General features: G+C 47.8%; 1 protein-coding gene across 1 annotated transcript; it reads left to right on the top strand.

Moving 5' to 3' along the window:
• Positions 1 to 16,893: 16,893 nt before the first annotated feature.
• Positions 16,894 to 18,580, top strand: LOC123071447 (transcription factor DIVARICATA). Its single transcript, XM_044495009.1, has 2 exons — positions 16,894 to 17,605; positions 17,696 to 18,580. Exons 1-2 carry the CDS (start codon positions 17,166 to 17,168, stop codon positions 18,132 to 18,134), a joined length of 879 nt encoding a protein of 292 aa, XP_044350944.1. The 5' UTR covers positions 16,894 to 17,165; the 3' UTR covers positions 18,135 to 18,580.
• The last annotated feature ends 4,132 nt before the right edge of the window (positions 18,581 to 22,712 follow it).

Here is a 22,712-nt window from a genome sequence, read left to right as displayed (position 1 = left end):
GCCATTCCTAGCCTGTTTGGCTATATCATTGTCGTGACGATTCTAACTGTGCTACCTGGTCCTTATTCTCGGAGCACCAATTTTCGACGATGAACTAACCTTATGTCGATCCTCATCGTCATATCATTTCGCCTTGAACAACAATCTTGGTTTCGAGTTTGTGTCGTACCCTTGGTTCCAATAACCTTTCACTTCATCATTACTTGACTTGATGTCGTTACCGATCGATTACATCCTCATGAACTCTCGCGACAAAGGTGTCGTGATCCTCAACATTCTGAGCTCATCCAGGATATCAATTGAATTCATGATGAGAAATAACATCCTTGCCCTCGATGAATTGTATTATCGTCGACCACTTTATTGCCTTCCCACCAACACAAGCTTGTTCATGTTTGGTGTTATCCTTGAGTTCCTTGCTATCCAGCAATTGTTCTTCTTTACCTTGGAGTATTACCATCCTTTATGTCAAGAATGTTCTGAGATTTGTTCCACCTCTTGAGAATTCTTGGCATAGAAATACTTCTCACCATCACCATTCTTTATTGGTCCCCGTGTTAATTCCAACAAGTGAACGGTGTTGTTTGGATTCTGCACTTCTAGCAACCCTATTGCTTTGAAGTTAATGGTCGGTCGTTCGTTCTTAAACTATTGATTATTGAATCACCATTCTAACATTGGTCGTGCAACCCAACCCATATTTTGGGCGCACCTTTCAACCAATGTTTAATTGTGTATGTTTTCCGTGAGCATACTTCCTTATATCATTTGGTCTGACAAATGTTATCTCCTTGTTCACTTAATTGTGGAAATCCATCTTTTGGAAATCTCGATGAATTGCCGTTGAGTTCACCAGACACCTCCTTGTCCTCTCCTTGGATTAATGATGAACTCTTGTTAACGGAAATCACTTCATAGTTCATTTCCCGAGAACCTTACATTGTCATCTCGTCAATTGTGTTGCACCTTTTCTTCTCAGGCTTACTAAGTCGGAGGTATCCTGGCACTAATCAGATCTGAATCTAGGTCAGATATGATGGTTGGAACATATTTTCAAGAGTTATAACATTGGTCCTTTGATGACCTGGTAACATGATGTCATGCCTAGCAACCCCCCGGGTGGAGGACCTATTATTGTAGTATCCTTTTTAACAAGGTTAACCATGCTTCCATGAGGAAATTGTAAGACTTATTCTACAAGTTCTTCCTGATGGACCCTTTTTGTTTCCAAAGTCTGAACTTGCTTGAAGACCATGTAATGCTATCTCGAAGCTTGTTTGCGATACTCCGATTTACAACAAGAACATTTGGAGCCCAAGGCTAAAAGTTTCCTGCTCAATTATCCAAACACCGTTGTATGGGTGGTGTCATGAAAATTCTCTCCCCTACCTAAAGAGTTTTCTACATTATATCCTGTCATGGATATCATGCTCTGCTTGTCCTTGGGAAGGATATACCCCTGAAATATGTGATTAAACACATTTTCCTTGTCTTTGTTTTGTGTAATTTGATAACCATATTTCCTTTCCGTTGTTTGGTTTAACCTTTCTTGTGATCTATATAATCTAAGCAGTAATAATTCACTGCGTAGGTAAACACCTCGGTGTACAACTCTGACAGTGAGACCCTGTTTCTATTGTTGATGACATTTCAGTAACCGCCGATGGATGAGAACTTTGCCTCTTGGTCCGCCTCGTTCAACGAGCAGGAAAATAGTTCTCTTCGTCCCTCGCCCTTGGTACCGACATTGTTGCCAACATAACTGATAGCCTACCCTCTGACATGTCTTGCTATCATGACCGTACAAGATGTCCACGCCCTTCTTACTTTAACCCACATGGTAGGCCCATAACCCACAGTTCCACAGGATCAAAACCTGACTCTTCGGTAAACCCCCTGTTGCCAAGGTTGTTCCTCGCGCGTGGCCTCGTAAGTATTTTACGAGCCACCTTCCGAGAGATCACCAGTGCTGCTATCAGACGCAATACTTATTCCCATTGCTCTGAACCCCTTTCACACTTTGTTTCAGGCAACAAACGATTGCCTATGCGCTTGAAACTTCTATTTTGCACCTTCTTACTTTGCTCACGATATTTTCTTAAGTTTCAATTCGAGAGTTGCTATCCGCCACCCTCCCCGATGTTATCGACCAGATAGTCGACCTTGCAGAGGTCTGTTCTCCCGGAATGCCCACTCTTTATTTTTTCGTAAGTACGATGGAGTTCCTGAAGAAAGGACGCCGACTTCATCATGATGACCTAAAGCAGAGAAATGAAGACATCAATATATTGGACCGGCCTCTTAGAGAAGAGCAACCAAGACCGAGAAGACTCGTTAGAATTTCGTAACCAGATCTTTCCCCTTACTCCACCTCTTAAAATCTCGGGACGAGATTTCTTGTAGTGCAGGAGAATTGTGACGCCCGGATAATTAAGCTACAGTAAACCTTTACTAATGATGCCACGTCACCTCGGTTACTGTTGATAAACTCGCGTTAGTTCAAAACGATTCAAATTCAAATTTAAAATATAGGCAAACAACAAAAGTTTTCAAACTTTAAAACTAAAATGTTCAAGTTGTAGAAAATAAATCATAAACAATATTGATACAGAAACCACATTTTTGCAAAGTGTTTAGATGCACTAAGGTAATTAAAGCAGCAACAAAACATTTAATTTAATACCTTTTTCAATTATAAAATATTAAACTATTTTATTTAGCTGTCCAAATTAATGTGGCAGTGTTGTATTCCTAAATACTAATTTAGGTGTTGAAATTAAATTTTACAAAAACTATAATAAATTAATTATTAAAAAAACAGAAAACAAAACTAACAAAAAAAAGGAAAAGAGCACCCCCCCCCACTGGGCCTCGGCCCAGCAGGCCATCGGGCCCCCAGGCCGGCCCATTCGCCCCCTGCATAATCCCCCGCTCCCCACTCGGCCGAACCCTAGCCGCAACCACTCCTCCCCCCGATCCCCTTTCTCCCCCTCGCGCCGATCCGGATCGGCCCCCGCCCGATCCCGGTCCCCCTCGTCCTCCCCTCATCGCCGGCGGCCCCCGCCGCCCCGACACCGGTCACCTCCGCCCCCCTGTGCCCCTCGTCGCCGTCCGGACCCCCCCTCCACACCGTCGCCCCACGCACGGGCACCCGCCGCCGCGGGATCGTCCCCGACCTCCCCCGCCTCACCGGACCCCCCTCCCCGACGCCGGCGGCCGCCTCCCCGACTCCCTCCTCGCCGGTCGCCTCCAAGCTCCACCGCGCCCGCCTCCTAGACCCCGCGGACCCCCTGTGAGCTTCGCCCACTCCCCCCCCCCCCGACCTCTCCTCTCTCCCCCTCGCTCGCTCACCGCGCCGTCTGCGCTCCGGCACGCCGGCGCCTCGCCGGCGCCCGCACGCGCTCACCGTGCCCCGCGCGCCCTTTGCGCCGAGCCCCCCCCCCCCGCGCCCAAGTCATCCTCGCCGTGCGCGGCCTCCCTGCTGCAGCCCTGCCGCGCGCTCATGCGCGCCCGCCCACACGGGGCCGTGCTCGCCGCCGCTCGCTCACCGGCCGGCCCGTGCTGGCCTCGCCCACGCTGGCCTGGCGACCTGCCAGGTCCGCCGCCCACGCCCGCATGCCCCTGGGCGTGCGCCCGAACGGGGCGCGCCCGTTACCCGTCGCCCGCGCCCTGAATGGCCTCTGTGCCACTGAACGGGGGGGCCCACGCCCCCAGAACGTTTTTAAAAAAAAATGAAAAAGAAAAGGAATTAAATATATATATAAATAGTTAATTAATTAATTAACTAAATTAATTAAGTTAATTAATCCTGCTTAATTAATCTAATTAACCTGTTAGTCTAACTAAACAGTAATTAGTTTAACTAAATCCTAATTAACCTAACAGAGCATGACAGGTGGGTCCCATTGGACCCACGCGTCAGTTTGACCCAGTCAACCCCTGTTGACTGCTGATGTCAGCATGACGTCATGCTGACGTCATAAATCCATTTTCCGAATTAATTAAATAATTAAATAAATTCCAGAAATTAATAAAATCTTTAGAAAATCATATCTTTTAATCCGTAACTCGGATTAAAATATTTTCAACATGAAAGTTGCTCAGAACGACGAGACGATTCCGGATACGCAACCCGTTCGTCCGCCACACACCCCTAACATATCAAACTCGCAACTTTCCCCCTCCGGCTCCTCTGCCCGAAAACACGGAACACCGGGAATACTTTCCCGGATGTTTTCCCCCTTCGCCGGCATCACCTCATACTGCGTTAGGACACAACTAGCTTCGCTCTTTATCATGTCTTGTGTTGTCATGCTTATGTTTGCACTGTATTTATTGTTTCTTCCCCCTCTTCTCTTCGGTAGACTACGAGACCGACGCTTCTGCTGCCCAGTTCGACTACGGAGTTGACGACCCCTCTCTCTTGCCAGAGCAACCAGGCAAGCCCCCCCTTTGATCACCAGATATCGCCTATTCTCCTCTATACTGCTTGCATTAGAGTAGTGTAGCATGTTACTGCTTTCCGTTAATCCTATTCTGATGCATAGCCTATCATTGTTGCTACAGTCATTGATACCTTACCCGCAATCCTAAATGCTTAGTATAGGATGCTAGTGTTCCATCAGTGGCCCTACACTCTTGTCCGTCTGCCATGCTATACTACTGGGCTGTGATCACTTCGGGAGGTGATCACGGGCATATACTATATACTATACACTGTTACATTACCTGTGATACTGTTCGGAGTTGGGGGCTGAAGGGGCAGGTGGCTCCATCCCGGTAGAGGTGGGCCTGGGTTCCCGACGGCCCCCGACTGTTACTTTGTGGCGGAGCGGCAGGGCAGGTTGAGACCACCTAGGAGACAGGTGGGCCTGGCCCTGTTCGGCGTTCGCGGGTACTTAACACGCTTAACGAGATCTTGGTATTTGATCTGAGTCGGCTACGAGCCTATACGCACTAACCATCTACGTGGGAGTAGTTATGGGTATCCCGACGTCGTGGTATCAGCCGAAGCACTTCAGACGTCAGCGACGGAGCGGCGCGCGCCGGATTGGACTGGAACGCCACTAGGCTAGGTCTGCTTCCGGCCGCCCACGCAACGTGCAGGTGTGCTCAGGGCGATGGGCCCAGACCCCTGCGCGCTTAGGTTTAGACCGGCGTGCTGGCCTCTCTGTTTTGCCTAGGTGGGGCTGCGACGTGTTGATCTTCCGAGGCTGGGCATGACCCAGGAAAGTGTGTCCGGCCAAATGGGATCAAGCGTGTTGGGCTATGTGGTGCACCCCTGCAGGGAAGTTAATCTATTCGAATAGCCGTGATCTTCGGTAACAGGACGACTTGGAGTTGTACCTTGACCTTATGACAACTAGAACCGGATACTTAATAAAACACACCCTTCCAAGTGCCAGATACAACCGGTGGTCGCTCTACCTCAGGGTTATGAGGAGGGGATCGCCGGGTAGGATTATGCTATGAGATGCTATTTGGAGATGCTACTTGGAGATGCTACTTGGATGACTTCAATCTACTCTCTTCTACTTGATGCAAGACGGAGGCTGCCAGAAGCGTAGTCTTCGATAGGACTAGCTATCCCCCTCTTATTCTGGCATTCTGTAGTTCAGTCCACTGATATGGCCTCCTTACACATATACCCATGCATATGTAGTTTAGTTCCTTGCTTGCGAGTACTTTGGATGAGTACTCACGGTTGCTTTCTCCCCCCTTTTTCCCCCTTTCCTTTCTTTCTGGTTGTCGCAACCAGATGTTGGAGTCCAGGAGCCAGACGCCACCGTCGACGACGACCCCTACTACACTGGAGGTGCCTACTACTACGTGCAGCCCGCTGACGATGTCCAGGAGTAGTTAGGAGGATCCCAGGCAGGAGGCATGCGCCTCTTTCGATCTGTATCCCAGTTTGTGCTAGCCTTCTTAAGGCAAACTTGTTTAACTTATGTCTGTACTCAGATATTGTTGCTTCCGCTGACTCGTCTATGATCGAGCACTTGTATTCGAGCCCTCGAGGCCCCTGGCTTGTATTATGATGCTTGTATGACTTATTTTATTTGTAGAGTTGTGTTGTGATATCTTCCCGTGAGTCCCTGATCTTGATTGTACACATTTGCGTGCATGATTAGTGTACGATTGAATCGGGGGCGTCACAAACACTAAGCATTATATCTGGCCTAGATGCACATAAGTACAATAAAGAACCAATCATGGAGCGGTATACCTTGTGATCGAAGTCAATACCATTTTCATCAGTGCATAGATGGCCATTTGTGGGCATAGATTTTGACGCCTTTGCAATCTTGCATGCCGAATTTCCTCAGTACATCTTTGAGGTATTTCTCCTGAGATATGAATATGCCATTGCGCTGTTGACGAATTTGAAGACCTAAGAAGAATTTCAACTCTCCCATCATAGACATTTGATATTCTTCACTCATCATATAGGAAAATTCATCACTATAACGTTGGTCAGTACAGCCAAAGATAATATCATCAACATATATTTGGCACACAAACAGTTCACCATCATAAGATTTAGTAAAGAGAGTAGGGTCGAGTGAACCGGGTGTGAAGCCATTCTTCACGAAGAATTCCTTCAATGTATCATACCACGCCCGAGGGGCTTGCTTGAGGCCATAGAGGGCCTTATTAAGTCTGAAGACTTTGTCAGGATTCTTTGGATCTTCAAAACCTGGGGGTTGAGCAACATATACTTCTTCCTCAAGCTTACCATTGAGGAATGCACTTTTCACATCCATTTGATATAAGATGATATCATGATGGTTAGCATAAGCAAGTAATATGCGAATAGCCTCAAGTCTAGCAACAGGTGCAAAAGTTTCATCGAAATCAATTCCTTCAACCTGTGTGTAGCCTTGAGCTACCAGTCGTGCCTTATTCCTCACCACAAGGCCATTTTCATCTTGCTTGTTGCGGTAGATCCACTTTGTGCCAATGATATTATGCTTGCGAGGATCTGGACGTTTGACCAGTTCCCAGACATTGTTGAGCTCGAACTGATGTAATTCTTCTTGCATAGCCTGAATCCACTCCGGCTACAAAAATGCTTCATCTACCTTAGTGGGCTCTATGATAGAGACAAAGGCATAGTGCCCACAAAAGTTAGATAAACGTGAAGCTTTTGAGCGTGTGAGAGGACCTAGTGCTCTAATGTCATCGATGATCTTCTCCAATTGCACTTCTTTTGCAACGCGAGGATGAGCTGGTTGTCGCTGAGGAGTTTGGTCAGCATTTTCTTCAACACCATTTTCCTCAGCATTTTCTTCACGTGTATCAGCTCGATGTTCTTCATGAACTGGAATGAATTCTTCAGCAAATTCTTCAGTAGGAATGACATCCTTAGTTGCCTTGAACTTGATAGAATCCTCAGGTGCTCGTTCATCTAACACGGAAGGTAGGTGCTCTCTTTGCAAGCCATTAGTTTCATCGAACCGCACATCTACAGTGTCAACAATCTTGTGAAGAACAATGTTGAAGACTCTGTAGGTGTGCGAGTCCTTTCCGTAACCAAGCATAAAACCTTCATGTGCTTTCGGTGCAAATTTAGAATTGTGGTGAGGATCTCTAATCCAACATTTAGCACCGAAGACTTTGAAATAACTCACATTGGGTTTCTTGTCAGTGAGGAGTTCATAGGCACTCTTCTTGAAGAATTTGTGAAGATATACTCTGTTGATGATGTGGCACGCAGTATCAATTGCATCAACCCAAAAACGATGAGGCGTTTTGTATTCATCAAGCATAGTGCGAGCCATCTCAACAAGAGTTCTGTTCTTGCGCTCCACGACGCCATTTTGCTAAGGAGTATAGGGAGCAGATAACTCATGAGTAATACCAAGTTCATCAAGATAGTCATCAAGACCGGAATTCTTGAACTCAGTTCCATTGTCACTTCTGATGTGCTTGATCTTCACACCAAAGTTGGTTGAAGCCCTTGAGGAAAAACGTTTGAAGACTTCCTGCACTTCATGTTTGTAAGTAACAATGTGTACCCATGTATATCGAGAGTAATCATCAACAATGACAAAACCATATAGAGATGCATCATTAGTGACTGCTGAGTAATGATTACGTCCGAAGAGGTCCATGTGAAGCAATTCGAATGGACGAGTAGTGGTCATGATAGTCTTCGCTGGATGCTTGGCCTTGGTCATTTTTCCAGCTTCACAGGCTCCGCATAAGTGATCCTTGAGGAATTTGACATTCTCAATGCCAATGACATGCTTCTTCTTCGCAAGAGTGTGCAAATTCCTCATGCCTGCGTGACCAAGTCGTCGATGCCATAGCCAGCCTTCTGAAGCTTTTGCAAGTAGACACACGGCTGGTTGTGGTCCTGTAGAGAAATCAACAATATACAAATCTCCTCTCCTAAAGCCTTCGAAGACTTTGGAATTGTCAGCTTCCATAATCACAACACAGCGATACTTGCCAAAGACAACAACCATATCAAAATCACAAAGCATTGAGACGGACATGAGGTTGTATCCTAAGGACTCAACAAGCATGACTTTGTCCATGTGTTTATCCTTAGAGATCGCAACCTTACCAAGACCCAATACCTGACTTTTGCCTTTGTCAGCAAAGATGATGTGCTTCAGATGTGACGGTGATAAGGGAGCATCCATCAAAAGATTCTTGTCACCAGTCATGTGATTTGTACATCCACTATCGAGGACCCATTCAGTGGCTTTGGGTTGATCATCCTGCAGATGAATTAGTGTAACTTACAATCTCATATGCTTCATCAATGAAGAATATGATATCAAGTTCATCAGATGAATTTCATCAAGCAGTAAATAGATATAGCAGTACGAGGACGTGTGAGAGTTTATTTCATCATGATTTGCCTGCGTCCTTTCGGGCAATTTTGTCAGGTCCCCAGCAAATTCTTCAGGCGTTAAGGCACGTTTGGAGACCTGACCCTGCAGAAGAGATTAGTTCTTTTTCTTCACCACCCACATCTGAAGGAGTGGCAAAGAGTTCATCACTCTGCGAGCACCATACGAGAATGGTGGCATAGAAGCCAAACCATTTCGTTTCACATAAGAGGGGTTAGGGTAAGCATATGAATAAGCAGAGAAATTCTTCGAGGACTTATGAACATAATGGTTTGAAGAATAATGCACATATTCATAGCCCTTAGCTCTACCCTGCGAAACAGAGTTGTTAGCACGATGATAATCATATGAGGACTTTGATCCATTTGAGGAAATTGATCCATATGAAGAATTTGATCTGGGGTTCCTGTTCTTCACTGGTGGTGTCATGAGGACATTCACCTGAAGACTTTCAAGGCACTTCTTGGGAACCCAGATTTTCTTCATAGGAGAACCGTTCCTGCAGTTAGTGCCAACATATCTAGCAAATACTTCACCATTCTGATTTTTGAACAGTTTATAGTTGGAGTCAAATGACTCATCAGAAGGATGAGGAGATTCACATGTAAAGCCAGATAAGTTAGATGGATCAACTGGAGGTCCCTTTGCAGCAACCCATGAGGTTTTGGGGTACTGCTCAGGCTTCCAATATGTTCCATCAGCACTAAGTTTCCTCTCAAAGGCGATACCCTCTTTCCTAGGGTTTCTGTTGAGGATCTGCTTTTTAAGCACATCACACAAAGTCTGATGCCCTTTGAGGCTTTTGTACATGCCTGTCATGTACAATTCCTTCAGCCCTGCATCGTCAGTGATACTAGCAATGTCCTCAGATGAGGAATTAGTGATAGCAGAGGCAGGTGAAGAATTTGTAACAGTTGAAGCATTTGAACATTCAGGTGAAGAATTAGCATATTCACGTTCAATGCACTTTAAGCATGGAGGAACAAATTCTTCCTGAGAAGTGCTGATTTGTTGAGCTAGTAATGAATCGCGCTCCTTCTGAAGATCTTCATAACTCACTCTTAGCTTCTCAAGATCTTGTTTTCTTTGAAGAAATTCATAAGAAAGTTTCTCATGATCAGACAAGAAAGTGTTATGATGACTTTGAAGGTTATCAAACCTAGACTGAAGTCTCTGAAGATTTTCAGTCAGGGCTTTAGTGCGATCCATTTCTTCACCCAACATATCATCACTTTTGTCTAGCATGTTTTGAACCTTTTCAAAAGCCCTTTGTTGTTTTACAGCAATCTTAGCAAGTTTAGAGTAGCTGGGCTTGAGATCCTCATCAGATTCATTTTCACTAGATTCAGAGGAGGTGTATTTGAGTACCTTTGCACCTTTTGCCATGAAGCAATAGGTGGGAGCGTAGTCATCATTATCTTCATCAGGCTTGTCGGTGGGGTCAGTTTCTTCAGTGTTGAAGATGGACTTGCTAACAAAAGCAGTAGCGAAGGCCAGACTCGCCACACCAGATTCGGATTCTTCAGACGCCTCCTCTTCCTCATGTTCCTCAGATTCAGCTTCAGAGTCCATTTCCTTGCCAATGAATGCCCGAGCCTTCTTGGAGCTGCTCTTCTTGTGAGATGAAGACTTCGAGGATTTTGATGATGAAGATTTTGACGATTTCTTCTTCTTCTTCGCATCATCAGAACTGTAATCCTTGTATTTCTTCTTCTTCAATTCCTTTTCCCACTGAGGACAATCTTGAATATAATGACCAGGTTTCTTGCATTTGTGGCACAGCCTTCTCTTATAGTCACTTGATGAGGAATCACTGCTTCTTGAGGATTTTCCAAAGCGACCACGTCTTGAGAACTTCTGGAATTTCTTCACGAGCAGTGCTAGCTCCTGGCTCAATTCTTCAGGATCACCAAGGCTACTACCAGAATCCTCACATTCAGACTCAGACACAACCTTGGCCTTCAGGGCACGTGGTTTGCCATAGCTCGAACCATAGAGATCTCTCTTTTCAGCAAGCTGGAACTCGTGAGTATTTAGCCTTTCGAGGATATTGGCAGGATCAAGAGACTTGTAGTCAGCCCGTTCTTGTATCATCAGACCCAGAGTATCAAATGAGGAATCAAGCGATCTCAACAGTTTCTTCACAACCTCATGGTCAGTGATGTCAGTGGCACCGAGGGCTTGAAGCTCATTTGAGATGTCAGTGAGGCGATCAAAGGTTTGTTGGACATTTTCATTATCGAGTCTTTTGAAGCGGTTGAAGAGATTCCGAAGAACATCAACTCGAGAGTCACGCTGAGTTGAGACTCCTTCATTCACTTTGGACAGCCTATCCCAGATAAGCTTAGCAGTTTCCAAAGCACTCACTCTTCCATACTGTCCTTTACTCAGATGGCCACATATGATATTCTTCGCTTGAGAATCGAGTTGCTTGAATCTCTTCACATCGGTAGCGTTCAGTGAGGGTGAGACAGAGGGAACACCATTTTCCACAACATACCAGAGATCATTGTCAATTGCCTCGAGATGCATTCGCATCTTGTTTTTCTAGTAGGGGTAGTCCGTCCCATCAAAGGTAGGACACCCAGCCGAGACCTTGATCATACCTGCGGTCGACATAACTAAAACTCCAGGCGGTTAAACCAAAATCACACAGAACAAGGGAGTACCTTGCTCTGATACCAATTGAAAGTGCGTTATGTCGACTAGAGGGGGGGTGAATAGGCGATTTTTATGAATTCTTCACTGAGGAATTTGCCGGTGAGGAAATTCCTTAGCGAAGAACTATTAGCAGCGGAATAAGTACTCAAAAGTAAGCATAATAGAATACAAGCATGGTCATCATGATGAAATGAATACTAGCACAGAGTACAGAAAGCGTAATCACAGGATAACACAAGATGAAGACAAACAGACTGAAGAAATTGAACTGAGGAAATTGAGAAAGTCTTCAGTCAAAGTCTTCAAACACAGATATGAACAAACACTCAACACAGTAATGAGGAAATGAAAGGGTTGAGGAAATAGAACCAGTTAGGTTGGTGAAGACAATGATTTGGTAGACCAGTTCCAACTGCTGTCTCAGTTGTACGTCTGGTTGGAGCGGCTGAGTATTTAAACTCGAGGACACACAGTCTCGGACACCCAGTCGCTGAGCACGCAGCTCAGGACACCCAGTCCTCACCGTATTCTCCTTGAACTAAGGTCACACAGACCTCGTCCAATCACTCGTGGTAAGTCTTCAGGCGACTTCCAAACCTTCACAGACTTGGTCACTCGGCGATCCACAATTCCTCTTGGATGCTCTAGACCTTGACGCCTAACCATCTGGAAGAAGCACAGTCTTCAAAGGTAACAAGCGTCGGATCCACGCAGGATCAATTTCTTCAGTGATGCTCAATCACTTTGGGTTTGTAGGGGTTTGGTTTTGGGTTTTCCTCACTCGATGATTTTCGCTCAAAGTCCTCGGAGGATGGGTTGCTCTCAAATGACAAGTGTCAAGTTCTCTCGGAGCAGCCAACCAGCTAGTGGTTGTAGGGGGCGGCTATTTATAGCCTAGGGAGCAGCCCGACATGATAAGACATAAATGCCCTTCAATGATATGACCGTTAGGTGGATAAGATATTTTGGGACAACTGGCGCGTAGCACAGCAACGGTCGGAAATTTGAATCTAAAATTCCTCAGGGCTATCATGTTCCTCACTGTGTAGGTAATTCGCACTGACGAATTCCTAACTCCTCAGTCAGAACAAATTCATCAGCGACCAAAAGAACTTCGTCTCTGTCACTGAAGAAAGTGACTGAACTGTATGAGATTTCCAAAGGCTTCACTCGAAGGGATTGGTAGGTGTAGGATTTTGAGTTGAGCATCACATGGAAATTTTTCCTTAGTATTTCCTCGACCCCCTTTAACAGTACGGTGTTTCCTATGACTCAAGAAAGAGAAAATGAAACTACGAAAACAAAAGTCTTCACGCTTCATGTTCCACAAATGAATACCAAGTCTTCAAGGTCACACCAATTTCTTCACTTTCAAAGTCTTCAGAAAGTCTTCAGAATATCAAAGTCTTCAGTTGAAGAACTTCATTTTTAGGGGTCGACTTTCTCTGTAAATATCAAACTCCTCATAGACTTATAGACCTGTGTACACTCACAAACGCATTAGTCCCTTAACCTATAAGTCTTCAATACACCAAAATCACTAAGGGGCACTAGATGCACTTACAAATCTTGATGACGATCACAACTTGATGTCATCCTCCATGGGATATATGATATCATCCTTTTGATGCACGACCATGGAAACATACCTAACCCCACAAACAACTCTCACATAGACCACGATTTAGTACACAAAGCGTAATGGATAATGCTTAACATACCATGAAATCACTTGACCCCTCTCGATACATCTTGTATGCATGATTCATTCTTTGACTTAGTCTTGATCAACCTTGTATCATGTCTTCTCCATGACCAATCTTTCGACAATTCCTTGAATAGAACCTTGGACAACACATAAAACTCCCTAAAACCAATAAATGGACTTCAAGAAAAGCCTATGGACAAATCCTTCAAATATAAATCAAGGCAACCATTGGTCCATAGATATTGTCATCAATTACCAAAACCAAACATGGGGGCACCGCATGTTCATTCAATGACACATGTATCGGACTGGAAGCCCAGACGTATGTGCCAAGAGGGAACGTTCCTATGGCCCGATGAGGACGTCGGTTCCTCTGGGTGGGGGTGTATGTGATAGGTTGACTTAATAGGGATGATAGACTACTCATATCAATAAAGAATTCCAACTTTTTCGGGAGCCCATTCGGAAAGAACTCCAAAGTTAAGCATGCTCGGCTTGGAGTAATTTCAGGATGGGTGACCGACCAAGAAGTTGGTCCCGGGTGCGCACGTGTGAGGATAAAGTGCGCGGGAAAGACTAGTATTGTTTTGTGGGGCCAGTCTAGATCCTGCCAGGAGTAACGACCGCCGACGAGTGTGTCTGGGGCATTACAGGTGGTTTGGGTATTCTCGATCTAGACAAATTTGCCAGGGCTCTCAGGCTGCGTTGGCTGTGGTTTCAATGGACCAATCCACATAAAGCGTGGGTTGGTTTTGACACCCCTTGCGATGACAAAGACCAGGATCTTTTCTACACTATGGGTGACAAAGGGTTGACGAGTTTCTGGTTTGCTCCTTGTTACAAGGGCAAAAGCCGAAAGACATTGCATCGGGCATCTTTGCCATCTCCAAATGAACTAAATCAAGTGTCTCCAAGGCCTTAGCGAACAATGATTGGGTATGTCACATTGACATGCAAGAGGGTCTCACCGTTGACCTCATTCAACAATTTTTCAACTTATGGGTCAAGGTTCAGGAGGTGCAGTTAGTGGTCAAAACTAAGGATATCATTCGATGGAAATTTACTATGGATGGATGCTACTCTGCCGCCACAGCTTACAGAATGCAATTCGCAAGATTGATAAAGTCTGATATGCTAAGGATGGTTTGGAAAATATGGGCTCCACCGAAAATCAGATTCTTCTCATGGCTCATTCCGCTGGATCGAGTGTGGATGGCGGACAGATTATCTCAGAGAGGTTGGCCAAACTATGGTCTTTGTCAGTTGTGCAAAAGAGAATCGGAAATGGGGGCACATCTTATCTTCAAATGTCGCTACTCTGTCAGGATTTAGGGGTGATAATTGCATGGCTAGGGATGCAATCATAGGTTAGCGCCTGAGCCACACTTCCATCGGTGGCAACATGGTGGAATGAACGGGGTGGCCTTTTCGGCGTCAATAGAAAGGCCTACAATTCTTTGAAGATGTTAGTATGCTAGGCACTTTGGAATGAGAGGAATGTGAGAGTGTTTCGCAATAAGGCCTCTTTGCCCACATGTGTCGTTGCGTCGATTAAGACGGAGGCGAGACTATGGGTACTTGCAGAGGGAAAGTTATTGGGTGACATTTTACCGGGAGAGTGATCCCTTGTGTTTTTGTTTGACCTTTGTGGTCATGTAACAAACATACTTTGTTATTCTCTTCTTATTTAATGAGATTAAGCAAAACTTTTGGCTCCGTTTCAAAAAAAAGATTATGCAAGGTAGAAGCGCACGTGCACATGCACGCCACCAGACACACATACACGCCACGAGTGTGCCTCTACCACTTTGCATCCTTGAGTTTTGCTTCTTCTTTTTTTGCCTTTTTGTTGTTGATATGTTCTATTTTAAATACTTGATCACATCCTTTAATAAAAATGGATTTAATTGACTTAGAATGAATCATTAGGGGATACAAACACAATTAGCACATATCCCACCCCTTCATAACAAGGATGCACAATATCAACATCAACACACAGACAAAATCACATCGACAAATAACAAAGTCATACAAGCCTAAGCTATGCTTAGATTGATTAACTTCAAAGCGACCAAAATGATGATCAACAATCTACATTAACAACCGTATATGCATCAATCATCTCTTGACATCATAAGTATAACGAGAAATTTTCTTCAACAACAACGACTTCAGGTGGGAACGACGCTCAAGCATCGTGGTCGCCAAATCCACCCAACGAAGGCTTGATCTTGAGTTTTTACCCTGAAGATTAAGTCCCAGCAAATCGGAGCAATGCCTCAACAAGGTAATGACACATTGCCAGGTATAACCAATTAGGGCCAGACCTCGGGTCAGCCTGGAGCTCGAGATCGATACTTGAGAAGCACCGCCAAATCGAAGTCATCATGTGTTGTCACCACCACTTTCTTATCCCAATAGTTACATGCGCAATACGGTCTTAGACATGAAATGCCACACAAGTGACCATGCTTGCACAAGCAGGCAATCCAGCCACAACAAGATATAGTCGACACCAAAGGCTCGAATAATAAAGGTTGCCGTTGCACATGTGACGGAGATTGACGAGATAGAAAGGTCAATGACAACGCCAAAATCCCAATTGAGGGCTTCGGTAACCCCACACTGTCCTCATGCTCCGTGGTTATGTCTGTGGCGACAGAACATAATAGTCGTTGCCGCCAATTATGAAGATACAAGATCCCCCGTACCGTCACTGCAATTGCGTAGCAGAGCAGGACTAGACATCACCTGCGCGCACGAGCAGAGAACCGCCATATTAGGACATAACAGGCTGATGCTGCCGCCCATATACCTAGAGACATGATTGTGGCCACCGACATCTCGCCACCAGAGACCACTGACCTGGACAGAATATCCACCGCTGCTACTACACAACCATGCCCTCTACATTAAACCACCATTCATAGATTGCATCTCATCATTGAGGGCTACCAGACGAAAGCCCTCCCTACCGCCACCTTCATTGACCAGTGTCAGGGTTTAGGGCGACCACTAGTCTCAAGCAGCGGCAAGGGGAAGCGGGGATGGAGAGGCAGGAGATGGTGGCTTATGTTTCGGTACCTACGACTATCAAAAGGGAGGCACATATTCTATGTGGTGCAAGATTTTCTTGTACTTTGCATTATGTCTGCCACAATAAACATGTTCATTTAATGCCCCGCAGCCATCCAGACCTAGGATGCCCTACTCCTCCCGGTATCGCCCTCCATCGAGCTCATTTGGGATGTCCCCACGCTGCTGGACCTCCATGGTGATATTTGGTCGTCGGTTGTTCTCTCCTTGCTATGGAATATTTGGGATTCCAGAAACAATTTGTCTTTCGCAACGAACTCCACTCCGTAAGGACTAGCGCTAGAAATTTAGCTAGTGACTTCACTCTTTGAACTTTCAGATACGAAAACGTCTCTAAGAAGGATGCCTCCATATCATAGCGTCAATACCTCTCCTCACACTAGCACACAATTGCAAAGCTTGCCATTTGGTCGCCTTTGAATAATGCATTCGATAGGGATCATCTCCCCCTAGTGATTGGTCACAAAAATCAATTCCTTCGGTTAAAATAATTCACACATGTCTGAAAAAGCAAGACATATATTCAACAAAACTGAATCTTGTTACCATTAGTTAGCACTCTCCTCTTTACCTCTTGTGCTTGGTTGAGAGGCCACAAACTCCACCAAGGCCCAATCACAAGCACCCACTTTCTTTTTGCTCATCTTCTCAAGGCCTCCAACGGTGGAGGCGGAATAAACTCCGGCCACTTTTTGTAGCCGCCCGGAATTTGATACTCCCCCGGTCCTCCCCTATATAGGCATGCCTCCTTCCACCTCTCCCCTTCGCCACTTTCCTGCCTTCCTCCATTGCTCGCCGCCCTTAAGCCAGCTCAGGTAGCAACTAGAGCCGACATGATGGCGGAGGCGTGGGTGGACGTGCTGCCGCCGCCGGCGCCCTACTTCGCCGGGCAGCCGTGCTGGGCCGTACAGCAAGAGCGTCGTGGAGGCGGCGCCTGGACACTGGAGGAGAACAAGGTGTTCGAGGAGGCGCTCGCGGCGATCGACCTGGACGCGCCGGACCGGTGGGAGATGGTCGCGCTGATGCTGCCCAGGAAGACGGTCGCCGACGTGGTGAACCACTACCGGGCCCTCGAGAACGACGTCGGGTTCATCGAGGCCGGGCTGGTCCCGTTTCCTCACTACGACAGCTCGTCCCCTTCGTCCGGGTTCACTCTGGACTGGGACGGCGGCGCCGCCGGCGCCGGCGGGTTCAGGCGCGGCTACTGCCTCAAGCGCGGGCGCGCCGACCAGGAGCGGAAGAAGGGCGTCCCGTGGACGGAGGAGGAGCACCGGTAAGCCGCCATCTTCATGATCTTCTTCTTGTGCTTGGATTGTTGCTTGTTGTTGGTGGAAATCTGATCGTGTTCGTGCGCTGCGTGCAGGCTGTTCTTGAAGGGGCTGAAGAAGTACGGGAGAGGCGACTGGAGGAACATCTCGCGGAACTACGTGACGAGCCGCACGCCGACGCAGGTGGCCAGCCACGCCCAGAAGTACTTCATCCGGCTCACCTCCGGCGGCAAGGACAACAAGCGCCGCTCCAGCATCCACGACATCACCACCGTCAACGTGCCCGACGACGACGACCGCGGCAGCCCCTCGGGGTCCCCGCCGTCCGCGCTCACCACCGTCGACACGAAGCCCTCGCCGTCGTACGGCGGGCAACGGCACGCCTTCATGCCGCCGACGCTGCCAGCGGGGACGCTCGGCGGCGGCCACCCCTATGGCAACGTGAAGCTCGAGCACCAGAGCTCGTTCATGGACGGCGCGGGCCTCGACCTCGACGACTCGCTCCTCCTGCAGATTCAATGCGGCCAGCTGTGACGGAGCTTTCTCGCCGCGGCGAAGCCCGCACGGAGGACAAAACAGCGGCGGCCACCTATCACCATCATCGCGTCCACGGGCGCGGCCGCACCAGGGACGAGGCAGGCGGACGTGCTCTGCTTGCCTCGAGAGCAGTTTGGTTGCAGAGTCGCTGTGCTTGTGTCTCTCTCGACCGACACTCGGATGATGGAACGCAAGCGAAAACATCTGAGAGCGACACGGCGGTGTTGAGCGTACGTGCAGGTCTGCGTCCATGGAGAAGCTCAAGAACCCATCGATCGTGCCGTCCAGTGTACATAACCCCGCCACAAGTATACGGCCACTGTACCGAAAATCTGAAATAAGCAGTTCATGAAGCTTGTACTCGTTCGCCGTTGTCGCCGGCCGGCGGCTCCGATCAGGAGCTCGCACCGGTGTGAAATTTGGTTAGAGCGCTTCTTTCAGTTTATCGTTGCTAGTTATGCGTGTGAGAAGCTTTCGCGAGATCCGTCGCCATTGCTGCACCGCCTCCGCCTCCCCGTGAGAAGTTTCGATTTGGCTTCGCTCTCTCGCTCGCTCACCTCACCTGAAATCCTCCATGCCATGCCATGTGCTGCCGGCCTAGCCTGGCGACCGGGCTTCTCATTAATGCCGATCGATCTCGTTCCGTCCGTAGTCTCCGCCACAAATATTGAATTCTCATCTTCGCAGGCCCGGGCATAAACTAGTCCGCCTCGTGCTCCTTGCTCCTGCTGCCCGCCCATGCGCAGGTGCCGGGCTCCGTCCGCCCTGGCGATTCCCTCCGCGCCACCTCTGGCTGACTCCCAGTTGGCCAGTTGCTGGGAGAAAGAAAGAAAGGAGAGTATCAATTTGATTCGTCAATCAGGTCGACGAGAAGTGCCTTGCCTTGCCTGATAGTGGCTGGCACGCTGCACGCAGCATCAATATACTGTAGGAGTAATAGGGAGGGGGTGAGTTGGAGGTCCACCCAGCCCGGCCAGCGCGCGAGCAAGCCAAAAGAAAAGCATCACATGCCCCAACAGCAGCGAATCCCATGTCCTTCTCGCTGTCGTCTCCCTTTTCGTCCCCTTCCTTCCCAAAGCAAAAGGAAAGCAAAGCCTCGGCGCCGGCCACGGCCGGCCCTGTACGCTCGCACCATTCTTCATCAGTGGCGGTGGGCGCACGCTGTCGAGGGCACGGGCACGGGCACGGGCACGGCCGCAGCAGTGAGCCTCACTCATTCGTCCACTCATCACCCAGCTTGCGCGCACACACGCCTGGCCCTCACCGTCTCCGGACGTACGTGCAGCATGCAGGTGCCGGCCGGTCCCAGAGCTCCAGTGGCGCACAGTGATTGTCTGTCACACTCTGGAGGCGGTTGCAGCGGGCGCGCTTCGTAGCAGGGCAATGATTCCCAGCAGCTTACTGCCGCACCAGCACCTCCCGGCGCCGACGGAATGCATGGTAAACTGTCGTCGGCAACGGTGGCTGGATCGGGCGGTGCCCGCCCGTTGGCTCGTGGTGGTGGGTGACTCAGCTCTCGTGCGCGGGGAAGATTCAGCTCCGTGACTTGTGTCACGTCGCTCTTTTGGCGGAGCACCTGACGTCCCGACCTGACCACTCCGCTTTCCTCCCCGGCGAATCATTCGCCCTCGCCCATTGCCCGGCCAATTCCATCAGTGCCCCCAGATCGCATTAGCCGGCTATAATAATACGCCGGTGGCCGGCGAATGGGCCGCCTGGTCCGGCCACGACAAAGCCGAAAAAGCGGACCTGAAAACTAAGCAGGACTAACCAAAACCTCATCATCAGCGTCGCAAAGCTCCGCACCACGGCCAGCGAGCTAGCCGTCTCTGAACTGAATCCCACGGGGACGAGGTGGTTGGTGTCCCCTCTGCCGCTAACCATCCGGCTTTGTTTAGCGGCCGGCCGGCCGGCCTTTGCCGCTCTGCCGCCGCCATCATGGCCTGCCCCATGCGACGTCCCTCACACACGCACACCCAATACGACGTCCCTCCCAGTGGCGCGCGCACTGGCACTGGCTCCGGCCACGCGCCGAGGGGCCAAAAGCACCCCGGCGCAGCGCAACTTGCGACTTTGCGAGGCCGTGGGGCTACGCGCAAGATTCATGCAAATCCAACGCGACCACGCACGCAGGGCCGGTGAAGTGGGCGCCCCGTGTGCCGGCCGACCTAGCTCGGTGCATTTCCGTGCTCTCGCTTTCGCTCCCTGCTTTCCCATTTGTTTCCATCTCCCTCCCGAGTTCTTCTCGTCCCGGCGAAGTGGCAGCGGTAGCTAACCACGGGTTAGTTTCGTGCTCTGCTCCTCCAACGGCTTTTGCTCGTGCGGGGTGAAAGTGGCGGCACAGCGGACGGCGTCGCTTTCCGGTCTCTGTGTCCTCCATTTCCACTGGGCGCGGTGGTGACCGCGGAGGTCGACGGCATGGACGCCGCCGCGCTTTCGGGCGTGTCATGTCCGCGTTCCGCCTTTGCGCAAATATTCAGATTCTGCAGCTGCAAATGGGTGATATAATTGAGGAAGAGGTAGAGGTCGAGCGCGGAGATTCCAGATTCCGGTTCGCCTTTGCCGCCCAGGACCACGACGATGTGCATGCCGCAATACCGGCGAAACCTATCATAGTCCAGGAGAAAGAGAAAGCTGTGTGTTGTTAGTGGCCTGTCCATGCTAGAGTCTGCATTTCTGTTATTCTCAACAGCTCTTGCCATCAGCTTTTAACGTTGCCTTTTATACGAATATATGTCGGTAAGAGACGTATGAAGAAAGAAAATACTAGTATGTTTCATGGAAATTCTAATTCACTGTATTCATTCAACTTGACCAATAATAATGTTATTTACGCGATAATTACCAAAGTTAGAGGTAGCGGAAATTCTTTGATTTGTATCACGCACTGTAAATGATAGCTGTATTTTTCTTCAGTGAAGGACAGGGTGCGTGTACCTGTGATCCAACTCTGAAGTGCAAGGGTTAGATCATCCTGAGAAGATCCGACGAACTCCTGCACCTCCGCTGTACTTCACCGGCATGCTCCTCGTGGATTCATTGCCGATGCCTGGGCAGCTCAAGGATTGCATACTTCACATCGGCTACTGTAGTCTGTAGAGTAGCAGAACCATTGAACTGGGCAAGTAGACGGTGCCCGTCAGGAAACCTACTACAATAGTTGTTCAGGAAAAGGGCAATCAGAACACTGTCCATATGTCTCAACATAAAGTTATGGAATAATGGAAGTGCACTGCTCAAGAACAAAGCATAGCAGCCACCAGCTAGTACGTGTGCACAACGTCACAGCGAAATTATTCTACTCAATTATCGCCGTTTCTGAACATGTTCTGTTCATGAACAATGGGTAATCTGTCGTCATATTCAGCATCTCCGTGTACCAATGGCCCAATGCAACTGATCAACTTGCGGGAACAATGCGATAGATAAAGATGCCGAAAATTTGTCATGTCGAAAGAGTAATCAGTCATTCCCACAGCCAGATGTCAGAGTGACAACTCTGCCGCTAAGGACATTTTATATGCTCCAATAATTATCGGGCATTTATTTTCAACAAACCAGGCCTTTAGAAATTACTAAGGCCCTGTTCGTTTAATCCCCTCGCCACAGGGATTGGAGGGGATTGGAGAGGTTTGACAAGGATTTTGACTTGCAAGAGATTTAATCCCCTCCAATCCCTTTCAAACCACTCCAAACCCTGCCTAACCGAACAAGGCCTAAGAGATATGAAACAGAATCAGTCAAACATGCTCGAGGAGCATTAAAAAAGGGAGAACGATTACAAACCAATAGAAAAAGTACAAACCAAGGCACAAGCACTAATAACAGTTTGTGTCTTATAGCACAAACTGAGGCCGGGACAGAGTGTATTCCGAGCATATTTAGGAAAAGAGTGCCATAACACTTTAGTAAAAAAAAGAAAGAAATCAAACTCCCAGATTATGAAATTGGTTGCATTATAGAGAAGGGACCACTTATCACTCCCATCATAGATTTAACTTTATTCACTACACCTGGTTGCCCTTTCAGCTAGCAGAAATGCCAAAGGTTCAACGTTACATCAATTACAAGGATCTAACTTAAAGCAAGATTGGACCACACACCGATCTCTACTATGACACTGACATGTACTCCCTCGGTTCCTAAATATAAGTCTTTGTAGAGATTCCACTATAAACCGCATACGGATGTATATAGATGCATTTTAAGTTTAGATTCATTAATTTTGCTCCGTATGTAGTCCACCTAGTGGAATCTCTACAAAGACTTATATTTAGGAACGGAGGGAGTACAACTTTTTAGGAAGAAACATGCATTGTCCATAGTGTACCTGATATTTTGTAACCTAAATCCAAAAGAGCAAATGCCGTTTTGTATTTATCATCGGCGTTTAGCTTTCTTTTTGGCAAATTTGTTTGCTATGAGAAGAATGTTCAAGTAAGCGAACTATCTCTGAGGCCTACAGAGACTAGAGTGGTAGTGAGAAATGAAAAAGAAAAGGTCGATTTCATACAATTGGTGGCTCCATCTTCCTCTAAAGTTCGCAGTTCCATAACTTCTTTTGTCCCATTGGAA

This window comes from Triticum aestivum, chromosome 3B (genome assembly GCF_018294505.1).
Source record: "Triticum aestivum cultivar Chinese Spring chromosome 3B, IWGSC CS RefSeq v2.1, whole genome shotgun sequence".
Classification (NCBI taxonomy): Eukaryota; Viridiplantae; Streptophyta; class Magnoliopsida; order Poales; family Poaceae; genus Triticum; species Triticum aestivum.
Note: the sequence above shows the minus strand (reverse complement) of the source record. Positions and strands in the feature narration are given on the sequence as shown.

Excerpts from the sequence above, each read along its gene's own strand:
- LOC123071447 (XM_044495009.1), top strand. The coding sequence starts at position 17,166 with ATGATGGCGGAGGCGTGGGTGGACGTGCTGCCGCCGCCGGCGCCCTAC. Across the intron at positions 17,606-17,695 it reads TGGACGGAGGAGGAGCACCG|GCTGTTCTTGAAGGGGCTGA; the intron begins GTAAGCCGCCAT and ends CGCTGCGTGCAG.